This window comes from Megalobrama amblycephala, linkage group LG6 (assembly GCF_018812025.1).
Source record: "Megalobrama amblycephala isolate DHTTF-2021 linkage group LG6, ASM1881202v1, whole genome shotgun sequence".
NCBI lineage: Eukaryota > Metazoa > Chordata > Actinopteri > Cypriniformes > Xenocyprididae > Megalobrama > Megalobrama amblycephala.
This window is the reverse complement of record NC_063049.1, coordinates 32,999,313-33,022,236: the sequence shown is the minus strand read 5'-3', so window position 1 is coordinate 33,022,236 and position 22,924 is coordinate 32,999,313. Positions and strand designations below refer to the sequence as shown.

The 22,924-nt window shown below is 36.2% G+C and overlaps 4 protein-coding genes across 4 annotated transcripts; all 4 read right to left on the bottom strand.

Annotated features, from left to right (window-relative positions):
- Nucleotides 1-4,687: 4,687 nt before the first annotated feature.
- Nucleotides 4,688-5,625, bottom strand: LOC125270497 (gamma-crystallin M2-like). The gene is made up of 3 exons (XM_048194150.1): nucleotides 5,530-5,625; nucleotides 5,195-5,437; nucleotides 4,688-4,992 (listed from the first exon to the last, which is right to left on the bottom strand). Exons 1-3 carry the CDS (start codon nucleotides 5,533-5,535, stop codon nucleotides 4,720-4,722), a joined length of 522 nt encoding a protein of 173 aa, XP_048050107.1. The 5' UTR covers nucleotides 5,536-5,625; the 3' UTR covers nucleotides 4,688-4,719.
- Nucleotides 5,626-8,253: 2,628 nt separating this feature from the next.
- LOC125270486 (gamma-crystallin M2-like) lies at nucleotides 8,254-9,193 on the bottom strand. The gene is made up of 3 exons (XM_048194138.1): nucleotides 9,061-9,193; nucleotides 8,743-8,985; nucleotides 8,254-8,560 (listed from the first exon to the last, which is right to left on the bottom strand). The coding sequence occupies exons 1-3, from the start codon at nucleotides 9,070-9,072 to the stop codon at nucleotides 8,288-8,290; spliced, it is 528 nt and encodes a 175-aa protein (XP_048050095.1). The 5' UTR covers nucleotides 9,073-9,193; the 3' UTR covers nucleotides 8,254-8,287.
- A 7,409-nt stretch (nucleotides 9,194-16,602) lies between these two features.
- On the bottom strand, nucleotides 16,603-17,610 carry LOC125270484 (gamma-crystallin M2-like). The gene is made up of 3 exons (XM_048194135.1): nucleotides 17,468-17,610; nucleotides 17,119-17,361; nucleotides 16,603-16,920 (listed from the first exon to the last, which is right to left on the bottom strand). Exons 1-3 carry the CDS (start codon nucleotides 17,477-17,479, stop codon nucleotides 16,648-16,650), a joined length of 528 nt encoding a protein of 175 aa, XP_048050092.1. The 5' UTR covers nucleotides 17,480-17,610; the 3' UTR covers nucleotides 16,603-16,647.
- Nucleotides 17,611-21,368: 3,758 nt separating this feature from the next.
- Nucleotides 21,369-22,400, bottom strand: LOC125270485 (gamma-crystallin M2-like). Its single transcript, XM_048194136.1, has 3 exons — nucleotides 22,319-22,400; nucleotides 21,976-22,218; nucleotides 21,369-21,677 (listed from the first exon to the last, which is right to left on the bottom strand). The coding sequence occupies exons 1-3, from the start codon at nucleotides 22,328-22,330 to the stop codon at nucleotides 21,405-21,407; spliced, it is 528 nt and encodes a 175-aa protein (XP_048050093.1). The 5' UTR covers nucleotides 22,331-22,400; the 3' UTR covers nucleotides 21,369-21,404.
- Nucleotides 22,401-22,924: the final 524 nt, after the last annotated feature.

The following is a 22,924-nucleotide window of genomic DNA, read 5'->3' as shown; positions in this document are numbered from 1 at the left end:
TTATTATATTGCCCAAACGTAAATAGCATAGCCAATAAGTCTAGAGTTGGGCTATTTCTTTATTCTTTTACTGTAAATACACGAATTTAGTTTAGGCCTATATCATTTGATGCACCGATCGAAATTACTGAAAATTTGCGGCCGAAACAGCAATTTACGCGCTTGTCTAGAAGGGAACCTTATATAGCCTAGCCTATACGCAAACTTGTGTCTAACTTAGAATTTAGAGCAGCTAAAATATATTGTTAGACCAAAACATCTTATCAATTAATTAAGTAATAAAGACACGTATTTAAGAAATTTAATAAAAACAGAAAGACGTCAATTGCTTCAGCCTTATTTAAAGGCCGCGGAAACATGGTTTCGTTTCCATTCCACACACGACGTTCATGGTTTTCTTCCTAATTAAATATAGGCAATTGGTTGATGAAACATTGATTGAAATTAAGATACAATTTCTACAAAACGAAATTCATTTTAAAGACAGACTTACTATAAAACAAAACTTAATGAAGTGGTCGAACTTATGTCTGACCCGCTGCATATGTCTCCCGACATTGCGCATCCGTCATGCTATTCACTTTTCATAATCAACATTGGTGACATCTTTAAAAAAATTATATTAGGCTATAGCCCGATATTTAAATATAAATATGAAACTAAATTGATTACATTTTTATCCCTCTGGTCGACGAAAGCGCCGGCGCGTTCTGATGGATTTTCTCCTCATGACAGAAACAACTTAAAACAGGCCTTCCGTCATTTTTGGCGATAGCCTACAGATTAGTACAAGAATACAAATGGTCTACTTTTATTTGTGTGCGCTCACGATAGCAACAAAACCTTGTGCTTTAGTAAAATAAAATAAATAAAAACAGGGTGCGCTTTTAGCTGTCTCTCTGCGAGAAACTGAATCGTCTCAAAAATGAACTTAAACTCAGCGAATAATTGTACCTAAAAAGAAAGAAATATCTCAATTCGATAATAAATTCGTAGGTCTGTGTTAAATAAGAGGTGATCTATCCGCTGGAATGTGTTGTTTCTGAATTTGATATTTGATATTTTAAGGAATAGAATACACTCCTGCATTTAAATGCAGCTGCAGGAGTTGCAGTTTTTTTATGACGTTTTATTAATCCGTCCATTCTTTTTAGTTTCAATGATTGAGCTAAATCGCCTTAATAATGGGAGCGAAATTATTCAGTGACTCACGTTTTACTAAAATAAAGGGATATAATTCATGAAACACGCAACAATTTATTAATCAGTGTCCAAACAGATAGGCTATATTTTTCCTAAGTAGTTATCTGTCAAATAAAGGACAGGTAACGAATAACAAAGTATGTGCGTGTCAAAAATCCATGCTGTTTTATTAAAGGAGTTTAAAATATAAATAAAAAATTTATTTGTGATAAATATAGGCCTAATATGTGAGAAAATTTACATTTTGCATAAAGATAAATGTGCTTTGATGCATTTTGTTAGATAACATGTGGTTAAAGCACCTCTCAGAAATAATGCAGAAACAGAAATGATTAGTTCATCGCTTTGGTTCTGAGTCCTTTGTTCTTGTTTTCACGTGACAATTCATGAGCACTCCTTACAAACAAGTGCGTAGTTATTTTTTAATTTAATTTTTTTGTTTGTTTTTTTAGCTAGTATAAAAATAGATTTTCCTATATGAATACTGAACATATTGATCTAATATTTGTAATAAAAAGATTGGTCAGAAGGGACATAGTGGCATAACATAAATATTTATTGCACATATCTTTTGATAATTATGATAATTACTCGAAGACTCGAGAGATGAACTAATCATTTCAGTTTCTGCATTGTGCCTATGGAGCTGTGACTTGATGAATGAACGACTCGAACCCGAAAGACTCGAAAGGCGAATTAATCATTTCTGTTTCCACTACAGACTACATAGCCTTGTCTATGGGGCTGGGACTTGATGAATGAATGAGCAGGCCACACAGGAACATTTCAGGATCGATCCCGATCATTTTGGATGTATACTTGGAATTATTGGCCTGCTGGAAAGTCCAAATATCCAGTAAAGCTTCAGTTTATGCACTGAAGACATCATAATCTTTGATTAAAAAAATGGCCTGATACTTTAAAGAATCCATGACATGATCCATTGTCAAGATTCACCTTCCTGCAGCAGTAAAGCACCCCCACAATAAGACTGACCCACCTCCATCTTTGACCCTGAGGATGGTGTTCTTCTGGCCATTAGTCATTCCTTTTTTGTGCCAGACATACAGGTACTACTGATCTATGGGTCCAAAAAATACCAGTTTGAACTCACCACTCCATAAAACATTCTTCCAGAACTCCACAGACCTGTTCATTCTCACACGGGCCAAATTCATTTTATCATATTCAAGTCAGCCTTTTATGTTCTCTTGGTCAAGAGTGGTGTTAGTCGAGGTGTCCGGGCATGAGGTCAATGCTTGTTTAGTGTTATTCTTATAGTTTGCACTGACATTTTTTGTCCTCCTTTCATCAGGTTGTCTAGCAAGTCTTTGGCACTAAATCAAGGGTTTTTCTTAGCTGCTCTGATCAAATATCTGATTTCCCTTGATGAAATTGTGCTTTTTCTTTTAGGCTCTGGAAGGTTTGCTATGGAACTATAAACTTTACGCTTACAAACAATACTGCCAACTGTGTCTCCAGGAACTTTTAGTGTTTTGGAAATGTTCTTGTAGCCATAGCCTTTTTGTAGCTTCTTCTTGTAGAGAGCTCTTTTGTCATAGCTATATTTGCTATTCAACTTCAGAACATGCATTGGCTAAATTTATGCATGTGCAGGGGCGTAGTTTGTGGGGGGATGGGGGGGATGTAACCCCCCCAATATTCAAATCCATCAGTTACAACCCCCCCAATACAATACAACCATACCAACGTTCAACCCCCCCAAAGTTGAAACCAAATTTACGCCCTTGTGCATGTGTCACAACTAAAGCTAATTTTCATTATTCCCAAAGTCTTAGTTGTGTTTTAACACAATTTTGTACACTACTATACTAGGGGTACCTCACAATCTCATTCCGATTCTGTAAGTTACAATCTGATTCCAAAACTGATACTTGATCTACTTTTTATTTCACAGGTAATTCTAAGTACTTTTTAAAATACTTACAAATGAAAAAAATTTTACAAATTAATGGTAAAAATTGTAAATATATAAACTAATAGCTTCAAAACATAAGAGCAAGTAAATAATAAAGAACAAAAAAAAAAAAACATATTACAAGCAATAAACAAAGAATGCTTTCAGTATTTATGAGTATCTGAACATTTTCCATTCAAGAGCTGTGAGTGATTGTTCTCTTTCTCGGCTTTATTGTTGTTTGATTATTACTGATGACATTATAGACAGCGAGAGATCTAATAAGCTGCATTCACACTAATGCCCAGATCTCTTTTGAAATATAAGATGTAGTTTGTCCTGTCGGAAGTGCAAGTACATTTAACCACTCAAATGGAGTCGCACACAGTCATATGCACGAGCATTCTTCACAAAGCGCATGTGAGCATTTGAAATTGAAAGCAGCCTTCTGTCAGTGAGTTTAATATTTTTTATATATTTGCATTCCAAACAATATAAATGATGCTTTCGTATTGCATTTGTAAGGAAAATACAGGCGGGCGAGACCACACACTGCAAGTGTGACATCAAGCAAAGCGCACTTTTCTCTCAGCGCATGTCTTGTGCAATGAAGCCCGCGAATGTCCTAGTAATTCACGTCAACCTTTCTGAACTTTATGAAAGATTATTTAATGAAAGTTTCGAGTGGTGTGTGAGGAATTGGAAGCAAGTAGAACACGAGCGTCATCACACATCTGCAGTTAAAAATGATTACGAAATTCTCAGAATCGATCCAGAATCGTTTGAGAGAGAATCGTGATGCATCAATTTTTTTTCTTACCACCCCATACCATACTACTGATTTAAAGACCGCAATGTTGAATAGGGCTTGAATAATTATGACATAGCTGTATTATGAAAGAATCCTATAACTCAATTTATATTTAATACATATTAACATTACCACTTTTAATTTGCTACTAATATGTGCCCCAGCAAGCAATTTTGCATTTAAAAGACATCTAATAGCTGTCTATTAGCCGTTTAATAGTGAACCTTGACTTCATAACTGAAGTACATACTGAACCATCATTTTTGTGTACTGTTACACCCCTGTTATTTAATGTATTTTACTATGTATTTAACTCTTCTTTTAAAAAAAACCCTGCATCGTAGCATTTAGGCAGAGGAAAATGCAAAAGGAAATGCAAAAGGGATATGAACAATATGGCAAATTATTAAGACTAGATTTACTCATGATATGGCCACTTAAATGCAAACGTCTAGATTAGCTCCCGTGCAATGTTGGGTATTGCCCTTAAACAGTTGCTGTAAATTTGAGTCTGGATCAATTTGTGGCTCATTCCTGTACTATTTCTAATATGAATGATGGAGGAGAAAGGAAAAAGGGAGCAAAAAAAGACACCAAGCCAAGACTCTTTGCCAAGCCAAGATTGTCGAAGTTAGAGAACTGCCCTCTAGGCTATGGCTATGGCTCTGACTCGTAAGCCTTTCTAACTTATGAGGTTGTGTGTTTTTTGGTGGATTACACATGCAAATATTAGCAATAATGACAGTTTTATGTTGTAGAGTTACCATTTTATTGAAACATTTGAACACTAGTACCAGGAGTCCATGATACGCCTCATGCTCATGAATCTCATGCCATCCATATCGCTGAAGTTCCTGTACTCTCCAGGCCTGAAGTACCACATCCTGCCTCTGTAGTGGGGCTGCTCATACATGAGCCAGTGGCCATCCATCACGTGACAGGACTGGCAGTGAGACATGCGGTAACGGTCCATGATGTTGTCACAGTCATTCATCATCTCGTACATCTGACCCATGAAGTTCTCCCTCTCGTAGATCCTCATTCTGTAGGATCCCCTGTACTGTAGTGGAAGGGAAGTCAGTTATGTATAAATTAGTTAGGAAGAACCATTATCACATGTAGTCATAAGTCTAACTTCAACAACAATCTAGGTCTGTCTCTCACAGTTCACCGTTCTGATTTCAAAATAAATGGTTAAAATGAATTTAGAACTGTTATCTAATGTCAGTTAATAAATACGTCACCAGATTCATGGAGCTCACCATAGAGATCATGCGGCAGGACCTGATGCAGTTGCTCATTCCAAACATAGACATACAATCAGAGTACTCGCCCCTCCTAAAGAAATACTGATTTCCCATGTAGTTGGGTTGATCATACATCATCCAGCATCCGCTGTGCACTCTGCAAGAGTGGCAGTTGCTCACGTAGGAGGAGAAGTCAGCACAGTCGCCGGTACAATCATAAGAGCGACCCTGGAAATTTCTTTCCTCATAAAAGGTGACCTGAAAATAAGAAATGATTTTAAGTGAGGAAAATGCCACATTAAAGATATTTGAGTGAAATTGTATGGAATAGGAGCTGGAATGAGGTTTACCTTCATGGTTGCGCTGTCTGGTCCTCAGTAGTTCCACAAATGAGAAGCTGAAGCTGATTCTGCTTGTTGTCTGACTGCTGTCACCCGTACCTTTATACTAGACCAAGACTAAAGACTACACAGCACCTATTGTTAGTCAGTTCCTGACTGTGCAAGTTGGAATAGAGGCCTTTCTAGTTAAAGCTTGGTATGTAGATCTTAGTCCTTACATGTTCAGGAATCTAGTTTTTATTTGCTAAAATGAAAAATTTGAAATGTCGAACACTAAAAAAATATATAAACAAGGAGGTCCTATTGTTTTGTCTTGTGTATTAGAATGAAAAAATGAAAAAAGAATCTAAAACAAGACTTGGAGCATGATGGATCCATCATTTAGTCCAACTGTAATTTGACAGAACTGTACAGTAAATTGATGGAAGTTCATTTGCCCCCTAATGTTATTTTATTGTGTTCATTCTGGATTCCAGTCCTGAAGGTTCCATTTGGAGTTCTTGTGTTACGTTCTTTTTGTGTCTGATCTAGGTTCACAACCTAATCATTTCTGGATGTCCTTTTTTAAGTTATAAGCTGTTGTGTGTCACAATCATGTTTCTTTTGAAGTTTCCATTTTGGAGTTCTTGTGTTATGTTCTTTTTGTGTCTGTTCTAGGTTCACAGCCTAATTATTTCTAGATGTCTTTTTTTTTAAGTTATTGGCTGTTGTGTGTAACAATCATGTTTCTTTTGTCTTTATGTATTATTGTTCGGTCTACCTGCATCAGTTGGCTAACAGTTTGCTTTTTGGCTCTCCAGTTCTGGTTTTCAAATTCAAAGCACATTATATCCAGCAGTTGGGTTCAAGCTTCTTGTCTTGAGCCTCACCATTGCTCTTTGGCATAGTAAAAAAGATGTTCTCAGGATTTGCAGTAGAAAAAACATTTAAAGTGAACAATCTTTAGATCCTTTAGGGACCTTTCTGATGCCAGTGATGTTGCAATAGTTTTAAAAGGTAGAGCTTTTACCATAATCTGTTGTTACTACCTATTGTTCTTAATCATAATGAAGATTCTTAAATGTACTAATACTCAAGACACTTGAGTGTTAAATTTAAATCACAGTTTATTAAACAATTAGAGATCAGTAACATCAAACAGAGCTTAAATGGCACAAAGCTTCAAAATTGTAGCTGAATGGATAACAACAATGTTGATAGATACTGTAACTACACAATTAATTAGGCAAAAATCTTCTTTCTTTGTTAATAATTCAAAAGTAGTCATGTACAGTGGCACCTGCAGGATTTTCATCAATCATACACAAAAGGAAAAAAAAAACAATCATAGGTGACTGTGTCACAGCAGCTATTAGTTTATATTTAGTCATCCTAATTTAACTGTAGCACTGTAGACTTAAGTTTTCAATTTCACTGAATAGTTTTATTACCTCATCGGGTCTTTGAATCAAGTTTGTTCAATCGGTCCCACTTTATATTAAGTGGCCTTAACTACTATGTACTTACATCAAAAAATAAGTACAATGTACTTATTGGGTTCATATTGAATTGCAAAACACGTTTGCTGCTATTGAGGTGGATAAGGGTAAGGTTAGGGAAAGCTTTAGTGGTATGGGTAGGTTTAAGGGTAGGGGTTAGGTGTAAGGGATGGGTCAACAGTGTAATTATAAATGTAATTACAGAAATTAATTACAGGTGTAATTACATGCAGGTGTTTTTCAAATATAAGTACAATGTAAAAACATGTATGTACACAATAAGTGAATTGTATCAAATCATTAATTTAAATGTAAGTACATAGTAGTTAAGGCCACTTAATATAAAGTGGGACCGTTAAATCTTGTGTGTTTTCCTATTCTTGCGCTGCACTGTATGTCACGTTTTTTAAAAGCAAAAAAGTGTTCTATGTAAATGACCTCTTTGCTTACTCAGCTCAACACAGTTCAATTCTGTGTAAACACTGTATTATTTATTAACATTCATGATTAGTGATATACTGTACATGATGTAGAAATCACATTACAGAGTTCTCTTTGAAACGCTGTTGAAGTCAGGGTATGTGTGCTTATTCTCCGTATAGCCAGGGGCACCACTGTATTCTGACAAAATAAGATTTTTGCCAGCAACATATAATTTGTAATTTTGCTTTATAGTAAATGTTTTACCCATTATTGTTTTATTTGGATGGCTCTTAAAAGCATGAAATAGACCCTTGTATGCAGTGAAAATGACTTTCCCTATCTACTGCAAAGAGTTCTAGTTTAAAAAAAAAAAAAAAAAAAAAAAAAAACAGCCACATGGTATTTGAATCAGGTGATCATCTTATTTTTTAAACAAATCTGTCTGAACTTGCATAGAATATTTTCTACACTGAAATCACTATTTATATATGCTGTATTTTTGTAATTATTTTTTTTACACTGTTGAAGCCTATTTTCATGATGCCTTGGGCCCTAAATCCAACAGCTTGCCCTGCTTTCCAGACTTTTGCACTTCCTCTGTGAGGATGTCAGGTTTTAAATAGCATTTTTTTGTTACAAAAAAAAAAAAAATTTTGAAACCATTTTAGCCTTCCTCATGTAAAACTGGCTGTATTTGAAAAAGAATCCACTGTTCTAGTCTCATGAACCTTAATTTTGTTTTATTTTAATTCATTAGATTTTTGTTTTTGTTTTTTTGTGATTGATTAGACATGCAAATATTAGGGACAGTAAGGATTTTGCAGGCACAGTGTTTAGTGTTGTAGAGAAATAATTTTATTGAAACACTAATACCAGGAATCCATGATACGCCTCATGCTCATGAATCTCATGCCACCCATATTGCTGAAGCTCCTGTACTCTCCAGGCCTGAAGTACCACATCCTGCCTCTGTAGTGGGGCTGCTCATACATGAGCCAGTGGCCGTCCATCACATGACAGGACTGGCAGTGAGACATGTGGTAACGGTCCATGATGCTGTCACAGTCATCCATCATCTCGTACATCTGACCCATGAAGTTCTCCCTCTCGTAGATCCTCATTCTGTAGGATCCCCTGTACTGTAATGGAAGAGAAGTCAATTGTTATTTTTAGCATTATTTAGAAAGTTTATCAGAAGCAATAGGAAAAGTAAAACTAAATTTAGAAGAAGTTAGTAATGTGGATTACCATTTTGAAAGGATATTCTCGATACAGGATTTAACATATCACAAGTTTAAATAAGTTTTACTTTTGAGCTCACCATGGGGATCATACGGCAGGACCTGATCCAGTTGCTCATTCCAAACATAGACATGTAATCAGCGTACTCGCCCCTCCTGAAGAAATACCCATTTCCCATGTAGTTGGGATGATCATACATCATCCAGCATCCGCTCTCCACTCTGCAAGAGTGACAGCGGCTCAGGTAGGAGGAGAAGTCACCACAGTCACCCATACACTCATAAGAGCGACCCTGGAAGTTCCTGTCCTCGTAGAAGATGACCTGAAATGAATAAACTTTCAGTGATTTTGATTTTTTTAATTAAACTTTGAAAATGTTAGCTGAAATGAAGTTTACCTTGCCCATCATGGTTGCACTGGTTGGTCCTCAGTAGTTCCACAAAGGAGAAGCTGAAGCTGATTCTGCTTGTTGGCTGACTGCTGTCACCCGTACCTTTATACTAGACCAAGACTAAAGACTACACAGCACCTATTGTTAGTCAGTTCCTGACTGTGCAAAATCAAAAAGAACTTATTCTAGCTAAAGCTTGGCATGTAGAAGTTTTTTAGGGTATGGTCAGGGTTTTTCAAATTTCAGGCTTTTTTTAAAAAAATGTAAGACCTGCAAAAATAAAATGAATAGGGTATAGGTCAATGTTTATAAATAAGGCCGTAACCATATCTTGAACATTGGGGTGACCAAAGTTTTTTTTCTTCTTTTTTTCCTTTTTTTTAATTTTATTTTATTTATTTATTTATTTATTTATTTTGTATGGAGTGGGGGGATGTTATTGAGTTATTACATGGTCTTTTTATTTAAAGGAATTAAATAAGTAAATGATTAAAAGGAATTTAAGGAAATAAAGAAAAAAAAGAAAGGTAAAAGTTTCAGATCTGTTGTTATAAAGTAAACAATTTGCAAATAATATATATTTTGTTTAAATAAGCACACTCACTCTTATTCATATGTCTAATATGTAAAAAAAAAAAAAAAAAAAGCAAAATGTTTCTTGTCTTGTCACATTCAGTTATGATTTACATGAATCATTTAAATAATAGAATATTTTCAATTCAAAACGCTGATGGTATACAGCCTAAACATGTGACATGTAAAACTTATTGTCATTCTAACAACAAACAGAGCAGTGTGTAATGGAGTTCAGCAGAGCAGCGTCAAAAGAATATCAAATATTAAGGGGGGACAATTTAGCCATTTATAATTATTGGGGTGGGGGTTATAGTAAAACTAAACCATCCTAAACATAACATGTCTGAAAAACAATGATTTAAAGAACCTTATAGTTCAAATAAATTTCGACAAAATTTTCATTTTCATGAATAATATATATATATATATATTCATTTCATTCATTATTCACATATATATACATATTCATTTAAAATATATCATAAACTCATACAGTATTTATGAATATATATATATATATATATATATACTGCTTGTAAGCTTTTTGGTTATCTTGTTATGTCTTGTAGATTTTAATTTTAAAATGCATTACAACCTGGTCTTGAACTTACACTACTACTTGTCTGATCCGTGGCAAGCAAATGTTTCACTCATTAAGCCCAATACTTCAGCTGCACATACAACAGCACATGCGCAAGGTGAATTTTGAGATAGATATGCAAAGTAATTTTGCAATACGCAAAGTTGTGATGTACTTGGCAAATTGTGGAAGACGAATGTGTAAAGAGGGATAGAAAATGGTAAACAAAGCAGAATATCCTTCTCTAGTCATTTTTGGTTCTTGTTTTAAACTTTTCATGCAATGCTGGATTGGCTACTTTTCTTCTTTTATCCCTCTGAGTGAATGCCCTGTAAATGACGCAATTCAGTGCTGCCCTCTGATGTTTGTTGGAGTAATAAACAGGTGTCGAACGCGTTGAGTATCCCTTGAAGGTCACCGTGATTTTGCCAAGTAAGACATGTTCCTGGATCGACATGTTTTGTCGAACCTGGAACAACATTCTTGTCTGAAAATTTTGTCATATCCCTCTACCCCTAAACCTATCCCTACCCATAACTTATCCCTAAAATCAGAGGGAAATGAACAACACTGATATAGAAGCATATACCCCTGGTTGTAAGCCTAAACTTGACATAGACTGCAAACTTGTCCTTCAAATCTGATTTGATTGGAATGTTGTTCCAGGACTGTTGTGGCAAAAAATCAACCCGACTCTATACTGCATAAGAGATAAACACATCCAATTGTCTTTCGAAAGTTTTATTTCTTGCAAGAAAGGTCAGACAGTCAACAGAAACACAAGTAGCTGCAGAGTGTAAGACAAGGAACGAAAGCTTCCCCTCACTTTTATATCTCTAACCTCCAAGGCTGAAGCCTCTGTCCTTTTACCATATTAGGAACATCTCTTAGCAGCTGTAACTTTCCACACATTGTTAGCACAGACATGTTTTTAACATACATTTTGCATGTTCCCATACCATATCTTGATCTTTCTATTTCTAACATCATATCATGTTCCATAAGCATTATATTTCATATGATCATATGAAAATCATATGAAAAATTAAAATTTCCACAACAAGGACCAACAAAGATGTTGATCCAGGAACATTTTGTCCTTGGTGAAATCACATTCACCATACTGAGCGGACAATACTGTGCACGAAACGGAGCGGAATGCTGTTGCTTTGACCATGAACATGTTGCTTTATGGACCACTGATATCTCTTAAAGTCCCCCTGTAGTCAATTATTTTATCTCTTACAACTCATCTTTGATCACCAAAATTATATATTTAAAAAAAAATTAGGTCCCACTTTATATTAAGTGGCCTTAACTACTATGTACTTACATCAAAAAATAAGTACAATGTACTTATTGGGTTCATATTGATATGCAAAACACTTTTGCTGCTATTGAGGTAGGATACAGGTAAGGTTAGGGACATCTTTGGTGGTATGGGTAGGTTTAAGGGTAGGGGTAAGGTGTAAGCGATGGGTTAACAGTGTAATTATAAGTGTACTTACAGAAATTAATTACAGATGTAATTACATGCAGGTGTTTTTAAAATATAAGTACAATGTAAAAACATGTATGTATACAATAAGTGCATTGTATCAAATGATTAATTTAAATGTAAGTACATAGCTTACAAAGCCACTTAATATAAAGTGGGACCAAAAATTCAAGTGAAAAAAATTTCTTCATGCCTTAAAGGTCCCGTTCTTCGTGATCCCATGTTTCAAACTTTAGTTAGTGTGTAATGTTGTTGTTAGAGTATAAATAAAATCTGTAAAATGTTAAAGCTCAAAGTTCAATGCCAAGCGAGATATTTTATTTAACAGAAGTCGCCTACATCGAACGGCCGGTTTGGACTACATCCCTCTACTTCCTTCTTTAATGACGTCACTAAAACAGTTTTTTGACTAACCTCTGCCCACAGGAATACACAAGAGTTGCGTTTGTAGAGTGTGTTTGTCGCCATGTCGTCGAAACGCTGTTATTTTCATCCCGCAGTCCAATCACCGGGTCTGATTCCGGCTCAAATTGATAGGGTAAAATTAAAGACATGTTTACAATAACACTGAGCGCGTGCATCTCCACATTATGGTAAGAGGCGTGACCTTTCCAGGCAAGATGCGCTAAACTGCTGTCGAATCACAACACAGGAACCGCTGGCACAATCAGAACTCGTCACGTATTTCTGAATGAGGGACTTATGACAGTTTATGACAGTGGAAACAGCGGTATACAGATAAGTAAATTATGTGAAAAATACTGTGTTTTTTTACGCGCGAAACATGAACACATGTTATATTGCACACTATAAACACAATCATAGCTTCAAAAAAACACGAAAAACGGGACCTTTAAAATAGCTTGAATGTAACTCTACAACCTTGCCTCATTTAATATACATGGATCAATGAATATGCAAATTAGCCCCGTCTCCACTCGCTCACGCCAGCTTGGAGAGTCTGCTGTTGCTATAGTGATGAGAAATTTGTTGTTTGTGTTGTGGATATTTAAGAAAAAAGCTTGCTTCGCTTTGTATATTCAGTTTAATTTCTGACGCTTAAATTGTGTTTTAAATTATGAATTGGTAAAACGCCTTTGCAAAACGGTCTGAATCCACTTGCATTTCTTTGGACTGCTCTCTCACTGAATCACCTGAAGTGATTTCTCAGTAAAACAGACAGTATCAAGAGAACAAGCAGCCATTTTCCTCTGTGAACATGCGCTAAATGGATGTTTGACAATTTCGTTGCTTTTTGGAATTCAGATTTAAATAAAACATTCAGATGAAATCCTGCAGGCGCCCGTGCCTTCTCCGTACATGAAATAAATGCACATCCTTGAATGAGCACGGATTTCCAGTGTATTTACTTGAACTTATCAGGTAGGCTAATATCTATGGTTTGATCCATTCCAGAGGCGGCCAAAATCAGAATTCATAATGGACTGAATAGCTCTCTCAGAACTTGATGTGCAATTCCACACTGACTGAATATGCACATGAATCACGGTCACACGCACACGCTCAGAGCAGTATTGTTTTAGCTATGTTTTATAGTATTAAAATATTACGAAGGAAAAAAACATGAACTTTATTGGCTTTACTTCAAGTCAGCTGTCACTTTACTTTGGCGCGAGCCCCTATGCGCTCGCACACTTGGCACAGCCCTTGCGACACTTCTGTTATTAAAGGTGCCCTCGAATGAAAAATTGAATTTATCTTGGCATAGTTAAATAACAAGAGTTCAGTACATGGAAATGACATACAGTGAGTCTCAAACTCCATTGTTTCCTCCTTCTTATATAAATCTCATTTGTTTAAAAGACCTCCGAAGAACAGGCGAATCTCAACATAACACCGACTGTTACGTAACAGTCGGGGTGTACATCCCAATATTTGCATATGACAGCCCATGTTCCCAACATTATGAAAAGCATTAGACAAGGGCAGCCAGTATTAACGTCTGGATCTGTGCAGAGCTGAATCATCAGACTAGGTAAGCAAGCAAGAACAATATCGAAAAATGGCAGATCGAGCGATAATAACTGACATGATCCATGATATCATGATATTTTTAGTGATATTTGTAAACTGTCTTTCTAAATGTTTCGTTAGCATGTTGCTAATGTACTGATAAATGTGGTTAAAGTTACCATCGTTTCTTACTGTATTCACGGAGACAAGAGCCGTCACTATTTTCATTTTTAAACACTTGCAGTCTGTATAATTCATAAACACAACTTCATTCTTTATAAATCTCTCCAACGGTGTAGCATTAGCCGTTAGCCACGGAGCACAGCCTCAAATTCATTCATAATCAAATGTAAACAATATAACAGTATACAATACTCACATAATCCGACGCATGCATGCCGCATGCATGACGAACACTTTGTAAAGATCCATTTAAGGGTTATATTAGCTGTGTAAACTTTGTTTAAGCACTGTTTAAGGCAAGCGCGAGCTCCGTGGGCGGGGAGCGTCAGCATTTAAAGGGGCTGCACAGCATAAATCAGCTCATATTTAATGATGCCCCAAAATAGGCAGTTAAAAAAATTAATTAAAAGAAATCTATCGGGTATTTTGAGCTGAAACTTCACAGACACATTCAGGGGACACCTTAGACTTATATTACATCTTTTAAAAAGAAGTTCTAGGGCACCTTTAATTAATATGAATTAATATGATTAGCCTCTTGCTTGACTACATTATCAAACAGCTAATAATGTGTTGCTAATGTAACACACACCGTTCCTGTTCTTCATCTCAGACAGAGTCAGACATGCTTTAATTTGGATCAAGAAATATGTTTTTCTCCATGTTTGGTAACATTATGAATATGACTGTGTGATTGGTGCAATGGTCTAATTCTCACAGCAGTTGAATAAATTATATATATTTTTTAATATAAAAAAATTGCTTTTTTAAGTAAAAAGTTATACCTTTGTTAATATTGGACAATGTATTATTCTTGTACATTCTAAAGTCATCTCTAATGTGTTGAAGGTTAGCATTAAACTTTGCTGCAGTTATCACAAATTTGTGATCCAGGTAAGAACTTAAGTCTTCAAAACAGGCAGCCAAACTTCATTTAGCATTAGTTAACATTGCAACCTCTAACTATTTTCAGCCTGGGGAGTTTGAGTGCCTGAGATCTTTGTTAGTGGTTGGCTTAAGACTGCGTGAAAAAGAGGGCCTTGATTGAGAGTAGAGGAACACAAATAATCATGATAACAAAACATTTGAAATTTCAACCTAAATCCAAAGACTTTGTGAATTGGATATCAGAGTGATGATTTATTTATTGGATTTAATTGGATCAGGATTGTGGCTCAAGGTAACACTGACTAAAGTAAGATGTTTGAGATTTTTTCCTTTCTGACTGTTTAGGTTTTTGTAGTCTGAACAGGTAAGAAAATAAACACAATTTTCACAAGCCACATTCAAACCTCCTTTTTAAAATAATTTACCACTTTATTTACAAAATATTAATCTCCATTGCACGTTCACGCAACAATGTCTGCTCTCGTGTCAACACAACACGCTTTGTGGTGCTCTAGTGAACGCGCATTAATTTAGATTAAACCACTGGAGTCACATGAATTACTTTTATGATGTCTTTACTACCTTTCTGGGGTAGTGGTAGATGCATAAGCTGTCAATGAAGAGACAGAAAGCACTTAGATTTAATTTAAACGATCTTCATTTGTGTTCCAAAGAAGAACAAAAGCGTTTATGGGTTTAGAACAACATGAGGGTGGGTAATTGATGATGGAATTTTCATATTTGAGTAAGCTAACTCTTTAAAATCAGCTTTTGTTAGGGATGTTTTGTCAGCTCCATATCTCACCCTTTCTTAATGCTGTTGTCTGTGACTAATATATCGTATTGATTTATGTAAAATCCATTGCTAAAGTCTCGTGCCGAACCTGCTTGAGTTTGCATGCTGGTGCCAAAAGCAACTGCTGTCTAAAATAAAAACCGAGATAGGCCATTTGTGTTACATATACACTCCACGTTTTGGACTCGTTTTGGACTTGTTGTTGTTCTATTTCCCGCCACTAGTCATTCACCATGGTAACTGATCACCTCATCATCACATTCAGCTGTGTCTAATCACCCATCTTGTTATCCCATGTATATAAGCCCTGTGTTTCCAGTCATGTGTTGTCTGGTAACTTTCATGTATACTTTGGTGTGTGTTCCTGTATGTTCCTGATCTCTCCATTTGGATTTCCTAGTAAAAGAATTGTTTTGATTATATCTCCTCGTCGTGTACTTTATACACCATTGTAACAATTTGTAGTTTGCAGTTTGAATCATAGGTCTAAAGCAGTGGTTCCCAACCTGTGGGCCGCGGCCCACTAGGGGGCCTCAGTGATCCTCCAGGTGGGCTGCGAGATAACTTAAAATGAATTTAAATAAATTAATATAATTCATTAATTTTTTTATTAATACGTTACATTAGAATATATAAATTAAATAAACTAAAAAATATATTAAAAACATGGCACCACCTCTCTCGTACGTATTCTGTGATTGTTTCAGTTCAACCCAGGCCGTTTCTCATCGTGCTGCTGTGAAATACAGACTGAACGGTAGCTCAAAATGCAAACTAACTCTCTCAGTTAGCAAAAGAAAACCGGTGTCTGTAACAAAGGTAAAGACGATTACAGTGTTGATTTAGAGAGGAGGTGGGCGTAAAAAAGGTTGGGAACCACTGGTCTAAAGACTATCAGCAATCACTTGACTGTGATCTTGCTATAGTACAGCAGAATGCAATAATTGCTCCTTTTACATTTTGTTATTTTACACTTCTGTTTAGCTCATGGGGTGTTTTTTGTAGACTGCTCATAGAAATATTGTTGGCATTTAATGATTTTTCAAGACTGTGTTGTAGAGAAATTATTTTATTAACAATTTAAGAAATGCTAGAAGACTAGTACCAAGAGTCCATGATACGCCTCATGCTCATGAATCTCATGCCACCCATATTGCTGAAGCTCCTGTACTCTCCAGGCCTGAAGTACCACATCCTGCCTCTGTAGTGGGGCTGCTCATACATGAGCCAGTGGCCGTCCATCACATGACAGGACTGGCAGTGAGACATGCGGTAACGGTCCATGATGCTGTCACAGTCATCCATCATCTCGTACATCTGACCCATGAAGTTCTCCCTCTCGTAGATCCTCATTCTGTAGGATCCCCTGTACTGTAGTGGAAAGAGAAGTCAGTTATGTTTACTATGTAGTGAACCTCTCTGAAATTGGCACCTTTTTACATTTTAACATTTTCCTCTATGTCCAAAACATTTAAATTGGCTCTCTGCTTTGTTTCCAAATAAAAGTAAATTGAATGTTTAGTTCATTAAAAAGAATTTATAACAAATAAAAATATTTATGGAGCTCACCATGGGGATCATACGGCAGGACCTGATGCAGTTGCTCATTCCAAACATAGACATGTAATCAGCGTACTCGCCCCTCCTGAAGAAATACCCATTTCCCATGTAGTTGGGATGATCATACATCATCCAGCATCCGCTCTCCACTCTGCAAGAGTGACAGCGGCTCAGGTAGGAGGAGAAGTCACCACAGTCACCCGAACACTCATAAGAGCGACCCTGGAAGTTCCTGTCCTCGTAGAAGATGACCTGAAAAATTCAAAGTTGATCTTTTAAGTGGTTTAAAGTGAAAATTAATAAATCAATAAATTTTGGAGTTAAAGTTAGTGGAAATGTTAGCAGGAATGAAGTTTACCTTGCCCATCATGGTTGCGCTGGCTGGTCCTCAGTAGTTCCACAAAGGAGAAGCTGAAGCTGATTCTGCTTGTTGACTGACTGCTGTCACCTGTGCTTTTATACTAGACCAAGACTAAAGACTACACAGCACCTATTGTTAGTCAATTCCTGACTGTGCAAGTTGGAAAAGAGGCCATTCAAGCTAAAGCATAGTATCTAGATCTTACTACTCACATTTGTCAGGACTCTAGTTTTTCTGAAGTTTAAAATGTAATTATGAAGCACTATTCTAACTACACACATGAAAGGGGTTTATTAATTGTACTTCATTATGATGCTTAACAATTGTTTTGCAATTTTATTTGTGTTTTAATTGAGCACTACTGAAATAATGGTAACACTTCACAATGGTTAATTAGTTAAACATTAGTTAATGTATTAACTAACATGAACTAACCATATAATTCATTTGTAATACTTAGTAATACAATCATAGTAATACATTTGTTACTGTATTTACTAATCTTTGTTAACGTTAATGAAAATACAGTTGTTCATTGTTTGTTTATGTTACTTCACAGTGCATTAACTAATAATTTACATTTCTATAGTTTTTTTTTATTTTATTACAAGGAGAAAATAACAATACATAGGCCTATTAAGATTTTTTTTAATGAAATATGGGGTGTTAGTACTGCATTATAAAGCGCAGTCCATGTAAAAGTAAACACAATATTGACATTCACTTTTCTTTTTGAATTCGTTCTAAACAGCAAATGCATTGATTAATACATTTGCTTATGTGAATGTGATTTTTAAAAATCTTATTGATGGTATTGATAGTGTTTTTTTGGTAATCTCCACATGGCACAGTTGACTGCTATTTGCCAAAACGAGCTGTGATACGTCCACTCCATAACATATGAAAATCTATGGTTATAACAGTCAAAAGCAGAAATGCCGCAGTGAAAAAAAAACGCATTCTGGTTGAGTACCATCTGTATGTTGGGCAGGAAATCCAAACGTTCCCCTGTCATCCGTCGACATCCATCGCTCTAACATTAGCCTAGCCTGCTATTATTAGGTCACTTATTATCACTTGCATTTTTTCCTGATAACAGTGGAAACAACTTAAAATACTCCATCAGTTTTGAGTGAAAATTGCAATCCAACACTAAATGTTTAAGTATATGAAACTAAACATTAAAGGGGTGGTTCAATGCGATTTCACTTTTTTAACTTTAGTTAGTGTGTAATGTTGCTGCTTGAGCAGTTACAACGCTGAAAGTTCAATGCAAATATTTCAATGCAATTGCGAGATATTGTCTTTTTTAAGTTATGGCAGTTTAATGCCTACAAAAACGACCAGTTTGGACTACAACAAACTTCTTCCCGGGTTGGTGACATCATAAACTCTGCAATTAACATAAACACTGCCCCCGGGAACATGCAAAAAAATGGGCGAGGCCATGTTGTGTGCATACAAGTTTATGAGCCCCAACTGTAAGTATGTTTTTTTTTTTTTTATAAAGTTATATAGTTTCTGGGATGTAAACAAAGACCAACACGGTTTTGCTTAGTTAGCCAGTTAGCTAAATTCTGTTTCATACTTCTCCAACAAATGCCTACAAACACCAACAAACGTCTATGTAATCACACCAGCGAACTTCTGTTGGTGTTTGTTGGCGTTTCAGATATCAGTGTTCAGCATTGTTTCATTACGGCTTCTATGTTGTGTTTACCCACATGCTCTTCATGCTAGAAATTAAACAATGCCGTTTAAAAAATGCTACTACTCAGTCATGTATTGAGCTACAGTAAAGCTTTAATCAGAACACTATGGGGCAGCAGTAACATTTACAAGTGACAGCATATCTAAACACTTTGACACAAACACAAACAAAAATACTTCATAAACGTCCATCAAAAGCTGTGCTTGCAGAGGTTCTGCTTGACCCTCTTCATCATTGCTGCAGTCTGGGTCTGATTCAGGCTCAAATTGATACGGCAATATTGACGCCATTATTTACATTTCCACTAAAGCAAAGACTGGATTTTGACCAAAGCACATGCAACGTTTGCCCGTAATGGTAAGGGGCCTGGCGTTTCCGGACAACGTGAATCGTGACAATGTATTCTGGACAGCGAATCACAATACACAGGGCCAGCTAACCAATCTCAATCCATTGCGTATTTCTGAGGGAGGGGCTTCATAGAACCAGGAACTCAACAGAGTGTTTTAGGAGAAGGGAAATAGCGGTGTAGAATAAAGGTAAAATATATGAAAAATACACTGTTTTTTTAAAAACAAAGCATTAAGACTGTTAAACTGCGGCCCATAAACACAATCAAGCCTAAAAAAAAAAAAAAAAACAACAGTGTACCACCCCTTTAAACAGTAATGTTTTTTTGTTTTTTTAAATGAACTAATTAGGCAAGACAAGTTTATTTATATAGCACATTTCATACACAATGGTAATTCCGTGCCCTAAATCACTACAGTAAACATATAAAAAATATTTATATTAAGAGCTGTCTGGTTTGAATTGGCAGGAAATTTCGGACTTACATAATTAGTCCTTATATGCTTCTGTTCATTAAAAAAAGAAAAGGAGGTCTGGCTATGGCAGTAGATATGGTACTTGCTCAGATTATATTTTTTCAAATATGTGTTTTGTGGGCATTATTTTTTAATATAAGTTACTCTTGTTGTTTCTAGCTGCTAGACTGGGTAAACCCAGCCCGATCTGCCGGCGATTTGATTTCGCCTGGCAACTCAGTGTGGAAACCCGTACATTCATTTCTACTGCTTCTGTTACACTTTTGCGGGAACCAATCACAGACTGGCTTATCCACCTTGCTCACTATTGGTGGGTATAACACGATGACGATAGAGAAGCGACGACAAGCACGACTGTCAGTCCAATTCCTTTTAACCTCTCGACGATGCTGAATGACTTCTTTAGTTTAGCAAACAAATCACTCGAGTGGGTGTAAATACCACTCACTTTCATGATTTTTTTTTTTTTTGCACAACCTGCAAAAATAGCTCGATGCCATTGCTGCTTCTGCAAACCGCTGATCAATGTGTCAAAAGAGTTTTCGCGTCGCTTTACAAAGTACGTCACACCCAGATAGTTGATCTGATTGGTTGAAGGACTATCCAATTGCGTGAATAATGCTCGTTGATCACGCCTCTTGTGCAGTAGAAAATACATACAGACTCCCCAGACCAATGTTCAATTTTAAATTGAGCTTGGTCTGGTGATAGCCAGACGAGCTAGCTACATCATTGATATGGAAATCACAAGCAACCATTACCTCACAAGCAACTTTCAGCTACAGGTGTCGATAGAAACCCAGAATTCTGTAGTTTACCTTTAAATGTAAATACTGTACTTTTTTTTAATCTAGGTACTTGGACCTAAAGTAATACAACATTTGGATTCTAATGAATTTCATTGTATGGAAAACAAATACTGGGATTTTTTTTTCTAAATATAATCTTTTGTGTTCCACAAGAAAAACATAAATATTTCAAATAACATGAGGATGAGTAAATTATTTTTTGGTGAACTATCCCATTAATTCTGACATATGGACATTTAAGGACTGCATTTTGAGTATTATATTTCTGATAAATTGTAATAAAACATAAGCATTTGTATTTCACCGGCTATGAGGAACAAGCTATTTTAATGCAATATGTGTTTCACAGTTATGAACAGGGTTTCATGTTTGACTGGACCTTGTCATTTGAGAGCTTGCATCCCTCATATTTACAGTACATAAGTTAGATTGCTATCTTACTATATTATAACAGAATTCAGTCATTTCTTTACAGTTCTGTTTATGAGGTGTTGTTTGTGGGATACTAATGCAAACATTATTGACATCAATGATTTTCAAGACAGAATGTGTAGTGTTGTAGAGAAAATATTTTATTAATATAAACTCTAGTACCAGGAGTCCATGATACGCCTCATGCTCATGAATCTCATGCCACCCATATTGCTGAAGCTCCTGTACTCTCCAGGCCTGAAGTACCACATCCTGCCTCTGTAGTTGGGCTGCTCATACATGAGCCAGTGGCCGTCCATCACATGACAGGACTGGCAGTGAGACATGCGGTAACGGTCCATGATGTTGTCACAGTCATCCATCATCTCGTACATCTGACCCATGAAGTTCTCCCTCTCGTAGATCCTCATTCTGTAGGATCCCCTGTACTGTAGTGGAAGAGGAGTCCATTATTTTCAAGTTTAGCAGGTAGAAAAAACATCTAATGTAAACAACTAACAAGAACTGTGTAGTGTGTGCCTTATAAATCACTGTTCTGAAAGGATCATTTTTTGCTTTGAGTTGATGGATTTTAGCATCTTCCTCTATGTCCTACAAATTTAGATCAGGTTTCTGCTTTATGATTCTAGATAAATGTAAATTATATATTTAATTAAGAAATGTTCTAAATGAAAGGATGTGGCTTTGGGTGTATATATTACAAAACAATACATTCATAGAGCTCACCATGGGGATCATACGGCAGGACCTGATGCAGTTGCTCATTCCAAACATAGACATGTAATCAGCGTACTCGCCCCTCCTGAAGAAATACCCATTTCCCATGTAGTTGGGATGATCATACATCATCCAGCATCCACTGTGCACTCTGCAAGAGTGACAGCGGCTCATATAGGAGGAGAAGTCACCACAGTCACCCATACACTCATAAGAGCGACCCTGGAAGTTCCTGTCCTCGTAGAAGGTGACCTGAAAATTCAAAAGTTTCAGTTTCAGTGGTTTTATTTTCCCTCTACTGTAATTTTCAGTTGAATTCAACTTTGAAAATGTTAGCAGGAATGAAGTTTACCTTGCCCATCATGGTTGCGCTAGCTGATCCTCAGTAGTTCCACAAAGGAGAAGCTGAAGCTGATTCTGCTTGTTGACTGACTGCTGTCACCTGTGCTTTTATACAAGACCAAGACTAAAGACTACACAGCACCTATTGTTAGTCAATTCCTGACTGTGCAAGTTGGCATAGAGGCTGCTGGTAAGCGTAGTATCTAGAACTTAGTACTTTGTTATGATTTTCTTCTGAAGTTAATATTTCTTCAAATTGAAGACTAGAAGCTCACAATTGTGGATAAATTAAGAATTATTATTTTAATTAACCCTCAGGGGTCTGAGGATTTTTGGGGCCCTGGAGAAGTTTTGACATGCCCTGACATTTGTGCTTTTTTTCAGTTGTTCATAAACATATTAATGGAAAAAGTGTCATTACACTGTATTCAGCACAAACTAGGCTACATTAATATGTGAGGAATATATATGTATATGTTTGTGTTTTTGAAGGAATAACGTTTATGCGTGGTTATTGAAAAAACAAAAAACTGAAGTCACTGAAATAAAGCCAAAAAATATATAAATGAGGTAAAAATTATGCTGCCTGCTTGTTCATATAAAACAATAGAGAGAT